This window comes from Colobus angolensis, unplaced genomic scaffold (genome assembly GCF_000951035.1).
Source record: "Colobus angolensis palliatus isolate OR3802 unplaced genomic scaffold, Cang.pa_1.0 Scaffold78, whole genome shotgun sequence".
In the NCBI taxonomy this organism is placed as follows: domain Eukaryota; kingdom Metazoa; phylum Chordata; class Mammalia; order Primates; family Cercopithecidae; genus Colobus; species Colobus angolensis.
The window spans coordinates 7,724,628-7,730,627 of NW_012121598.1; the positions used below are offsets into that span (position 1 = coordinate 7,724,628).

The window sequence follows — 6,000 nt, forward strand, 5'->3', positions numbered from 1 at the left end:
TATATGGCCGGCTTACCTGGAATACCACTCTGGATTTCTCTAAAAGATAAGTTCTCATATTGGCACCAATGATTCTATATCTCTTATCAAAACCAATCTCAATATACTTCCCAAAACGGCTGCTATTATCATTCCTGGTTGTTTTAGCGTTTCCAATTGACTAAAAAGCAAGGGAGAAAATAAGATTTTAGACGTGTAATTAACAACATGACATTTACAGAATCTGCTCAGTGAGAGAAAAGATGGAGTAGAACACAGGTCCTTAAAACTGATTTTTTTTTTTTTTTTTTTTTTTTGAGACAGAGTCTTGCTCTGTCACCACGCTGGAGTACAGTGTCACGATCTCGGCTCACTGCAACCTCCACCTCCCAGGTTCAAGCGATTCTTCTGCCTCAGCCTCTGGGATTACAGGCACATGCCACCACGCCCAGCTCATTTTTGTATTTTTAGTAGAGACGAGGTTTCACCATGTTAGCCAGGCTGGTCTCAAGCTCCTGACCTTGTGATCCACCCACCTCGGCCTCCCAAACTGCTGAGATTACAGGCGTGAGCCACTGCACCCAGCCAAAACTGATTCTTTTAAGAACAGAACCACTTTTGCCACTGCAGGCACAGGTGTATGCTTTGCTCACTGCACAGTCACACAGATATATACTAATAGTTCTTATTTGTCTTGTTATTCTCACAAAAATGATTTTCAGAAACAACAGACCTGAACTCAGAGGTTAGAATATTTTCATAACACCTCTTGGGTTATCTGAATGTTCATGCCAGCAAAGAAAGAGAACAGATGAGAATGAGAGCTGCCAAGGCATGGGCTTTGTTAGGTAAGTTTCAGGTTTTTATGTTTTTCCAAAAAACTTCACCTGCTTTACATAAATAAAATGGTTAAGACCAATCAATATTTCCTGGAAATGCTGCTCTGGTGCTCAGGGTCTCTTTAGCCTGATATTTCTATCACCTTATCCTGTGGCAACAAAGGTCCAGTTAGACTGTTTATTAGCAGAGTATTAGTATTACCCACTCAATTTAAAGGCCATTTTCAGAACCAGAAAAAGAAACATTTGACTTTGGATCTTGACAGTTAAATCTAGCTTACAAAATATCTGCTACAGAATGCAGAGAATATAACTCGCTGCTAAATGTTTTATATAACCTTAAAATTTTTAATGCCATATGTCTTTCTGATTTAGGTAACTGGCTTCTATAATTTTTTTTTAAGGGAAAGCAAAAAAAAGGTGTAGTCAGAAAAGCAAGTGTTTACATAATGCATATATTAAATGTTTAATAAGCAAATTTCATAAAAGATTAATGTCTTTCACCTTCACAAAGCCTATGTTAGGATTAGTATATTGAAACTACAGCAGAGAGAAAGATGTGAAAATACAATGTAGTTTTAAGAGTGATACAAATGTAAGGAATGAAAACAGTAGTAACACAGCCATACAAGTCAGCACATTCGATTCTTTGATCAATCAAAGAAAACATATTTTCACTTTCTGAAATAGAGTGTAGATATCATCCTATTTTGTTTTGGCAGTGAGGACATTGCTATATTTTAGATTAACATTTTAAAATCTTTTCTAGAAAAATAAGAATAAGAATATCTTCCTGGCAAAATTACAGAGGATCTAATGTAGCCTGAGATAATTTATCTATTCATTTACTCAGATGTTACCCCTCTTGATATTACAAAACACCACAGCAAAAAAAAGTCTGTACACTGTCTCACTACTTTATTTAGAAAAGGAGATTAATTATAAATGCAGGCTTTTCTCTCAACACAATATATTCTTCCAAAGAGCAAATGAAAGGTTACATGCGGTAGAAGTAGCAGCAGCTACTCAATAAACACTCAGTAAATATTAGTTACGGTCCTAAGCACTAAGCAAGTGGAGGAAGGGTGGGCCACAGCTTCTCCTCCTTCCTCAACTCTTACCCCACCTTCCACATATCATCTCTCCCCATCTACTCAGACTGGGCGTCAGAGTGGCCCACCTGTCGAAACACCACCACATTGTGAGAAGAGGCAGGGACTGACTAGAGTTGAAGCAGATCCTTTTGTTTTCAAGCAAAATGCATTTAAACATAGACAAACAATGGTGGAAAGAACAAATGAATTAGAAGCCCGAAGACCTATCAGACCAGACCCTATTATCAACTTGCCATTATTTGATCTCTTTGAGGACCATTAGTATCCTCGATGGTAAATTGACTAGGATAGTGGAACTCTAGGGTTCTTTTTAAAAAATAAAATTATTTGATTCTAAGTCCTGAACCTGATAGCGAAAGAAATTTCTATACATAAACAGTACCTTTTGTCCACTCCCTCAATTGTTGCCTCGGCCACATAAGCACTGTATTCACAAGAGACTCCCTAATACTATTTTCACTTTAATTAGCAAGAAGCCACTAAAGGAAAAAATTAATTTTATGATCTTGGTAATCTTGGTTTTACTATTTTAATGTAATGATGCATGAGCCACTTCTTTGGTAAATGGAGAGGAAAATCTTCAATTATGGTTATTAAAATTAAAAAGGAACAATTGGCCAGGTGCGGTGGTTCATGCCTGTAATCACAGCACTTTGGGAGGCCAAGGCAGGTGGATCACCTGAGGTCAGGAGTTCGAGACCAGCCTGACCAACATGGTGAAATCCCACCTCTATTAAAAATACAACAGTAGCTGAGCGTGGTGGCATGTGCCTGTAATCCCAGCTACTCAGGAGGCTGAGGCAGGAGAATCACTTGAATCCAGTGGGTGGAGGTTGCAGCGAGCTGAGATCATGCCATTGCACTGCAGCCTGGGCAACAAGAATGAAACTCTGTCTCAAAAAAAAAAAAAAAAATTAAGATCCAGGCCTGGTACAGTGGCTCACGCCCATAATCCCAGCACTTTGGGAGGCTGAGGCAGGAGGATTGCTCGAGCCCAGGAGTTCATTTGAGATCAGCCTGGGACAGGCTGAGACAGAGCAAGACCCTGTCTCTTAAAAAAAAAAAAAAAGTTTCAGTGTGCTATTCCCATCTTACGATGAAAATTTCCAGGAAAAAATGCAAACATCATGAAATGGAGCAAATAGAGTAATTATCTGTACATCATTCACATTTTGCAAAAGAAGCCTACGCTGAGAATGAGGAGCTTCCTTTTTGAAGAATAATGTGCATATCTCTTTAGACACTGGATTATAATGTTAACCGTGTAGGATGCTGATTATCCTATGAGGAGTTTCAGCAGATCACTGGAGACGCAGATATACCTTTCCTGATATCACAGCAAAGGGCTCTGATATAGGGACATAGTCTTGAAACGATTCAAAGCTACAAATTTTTCAGACTACATACTCAGTATTTTACCTATGTTCTCTTCCAGTAACTGATCTTCAGCTCCATATTACATTTCCATCTTTCAAATTGAGATGCCCTTTTTTGTAGTTATTGAAAATTAGTTCAACTCTTTAAATTTTTCTTAATCCAAATTCTTACAGATGAACAATTTCAAATTATTTAGACAGACTAAATAACAGAGAAGGAAGCAGGTGAGCATAGCTGATCCCTTTATCTTTTACGTTCATCCCAGCAAGCAGGGCATATTCTTTATAATTGCATATTGTAAGTATTATCTTTGACTGCTGTGGTTTGGATATAACATGCCCCCACCAAAATTCATGTTGAAATTTGATCACCAATGTGGAGGTGCTGGGAGGTGGGGTCTAGTGGGAGGTGTTTTGGTCATGGGGGCAAATCTATAGTGAAAGCCTTGGTAAAGTTCTCCTGCAGTGAGTTCTCCCTCTGGTGAGACTGGATTAGTTCTCTTGGGACTAGATTCATTTCCACTGGAGTGGGTCGTTATGAAGTCAGGAGGCCCTCAGGTTTCCCCTGTTCGCGTGTGTCCACTTGCCCTGTGACATTCTCTGCCATGTTATGCAGCCTCACCAGAGGCCTAGCAGATGCCAGAGCCATGCTTACTGTATAGCCCACAGAACCATGAGCTAAATAAATCTCTTGTCTTTATAAATTACCCAGCCTCAGGTATTCTGAGGCTACAGTTACAGCAACACTAAATGGACTACGACAGTGGCTATTCCAAATTTTTAATATCACTCCTACTAATACAATTCAAATCTGTGTTGTAGAAAAACCAATAAAGTTTTTTTTTTTTTTTGAAAGAGGTAATAAAATAGTTGACTCTACTCATGAAAAATTCTAGAAGGTTCATTCTAGACTTCAGTTATCCTCAAAGACAACTTCAAATCCTAGTATTATATGGTCCAGGCCCAAAAGAAATGGGATTACCTAATGCTATCACATTCAAGACTTTGGGATATTCCAGTGCTAGGGACTAAAATGGCTGGAACTGTTGTCAAATACCAAGAATCTGTCATGACCAAAACCAGTCAAAACAACAACAGCAAGAAAAGAAGCCATGCTGTGTTCTGACCCCAAACCAAAAACTGGCTCCACAGATTCTATTTCCCCAATATTAACACCAGTGACATCCAGCACTGTATCTGTAGTTTACATTCTTTCAAAATCTTAACATTTGCTTAACATTTTCACTATTCTCTTCTGGTGCAAGCATCTGTTTCTTCTTGTTCATCCTATTTCAGAAAGCATTCCCAGTATTTTTTTCCGTAGCACATCCAGCCCAAGAAACCTCTGAATTTTCCCATCATATCTTGTTTTTCAATCCCAAAAAGTAGAAGTCCTGCTGCTCTAGAGGGCAGCCCTACAGATAAGAGGTCACAGCATTCTGTTCTGAAGTGTTACACGCAACACTGCAAACCAAGCACAATTACCTCTAGATAGATTATTGCAAAAACCACTTGTACCGCAGGTGCACCAGGCCGATTTTAACTCCATCTGTGTTTGGGTGACAAATAAGGCTTGACAAAGGAAAAAGACAGGAATAAAAAAATGCCGATTTGAATTTTTAACAAGGGAAGTTTGCTTCTGCATGTCCAAACTAATTCTCTCCATTTAACAAAATTAATTTTTCTCCATTTAATAAGTCTTCATATAAAACTATAACTTTCCAAAAATCATATTAATAGATAAATAATACTCTACAAATCCTAAAATACTCAAATTCTCAAACAATTAGTTCCATTTTCATTGGCGTAGGCATTTCTACTTTGTATATGGTGCACTCGAATTTTGAAAGCACATTCTCTCATAGTTCTTCCCCTGTCAAAACCTTACAGTTACTGAATGTCTTTTACAAACCTATAGCTGTGCTACATTCTTCACAGAACAACAACAAAGCTTATAAAGATCATAGTTTAAGTTTACAGTTCAAATCTGGAAAAACAATTAAAACTTTAGCTATATTAAAATTTAAGCCAACTTAGGTTGGACTAAGTACAGAAAATGAAATATGGGCAAAGGAATAATGAAACTCATTCATACTTGAGCATAACAAATCTTGTGTTTTAGAAGGAGCATAAATAAGAACTCAGGGCTTGGGGAAATGAGTAATTTGTACTTCTGTCACAAGGAAAGGAACAATAGATATGAGTCAGTTAATGAGGAGAAGGAAACTTAATTGCTGCCTGGTATTTAGGGGCAACAATTTCGCTAGCAGGTCAAAAATTCAGGATTATAGACTAAAGCAGATTCTGCTATAGCTGGGCTTTATTAAAAACGTCTACCTTACCAAATTTTTACTTTTCCTAGATTTTTTATAAACATGTAGAAAAGTATTTTCTTGATTTTAGTGGCTGGGAGACCGCGGGCTTTCTGAGACATGCTGTATCAATCAATTTTTTGAGCATGTTTCTTATCAAGAGAATATAAGAAGAAAGGCGAAGACTCTGCTGTCTTACCTCCATGATGGGGTTGGAGGCCAAGACCTTTTCCTCCACATTGGCCTCACTGGCAGAACCACTCACAGTTGCAAAGTATCGCATGGCATACTTAGCTGAGACTGTTTTTCCTGCCCCAGACTCTCCACTTACGATGATGGACTGATTTCGTTCATCTCTGTAAAATAAAAAAAAAAAAAA

At 38.1% G+C, this 6,000-nt stretch overlaps 1 protein-coding gene across 5 annotated transcripts in view; it reads right to left on the reverse strand.

Annotated features, from left to right (window-relative positions):
* MYO5A (myosin VA (heavy chain 12, myoxin)) overlaps positions 1-6,000 on the reverse strand; it is a 160,700-nt gene that overhangs the window by 137,358 nt on the left and 17,342 nt on the right. For all 5 annotated transcript variants that reach the window (XM_011928637.1, XM_011928633.1, XM_011928636.1 and 2 more), the window contains exons 4-5: positions 5,821-5,977; positions 17-160 (exon numbers count right to left, since the gene is read on the reverse strand). In XM_011928637.1, the coding sequence (XP_011784027.1) occupies positions 17-160; positions 5,821-5,977 (301 nt within the window). The remainder of the gene's footprint in view (positions 1-16; positions 161-5,820; positions 5,978-6,000) is intronic.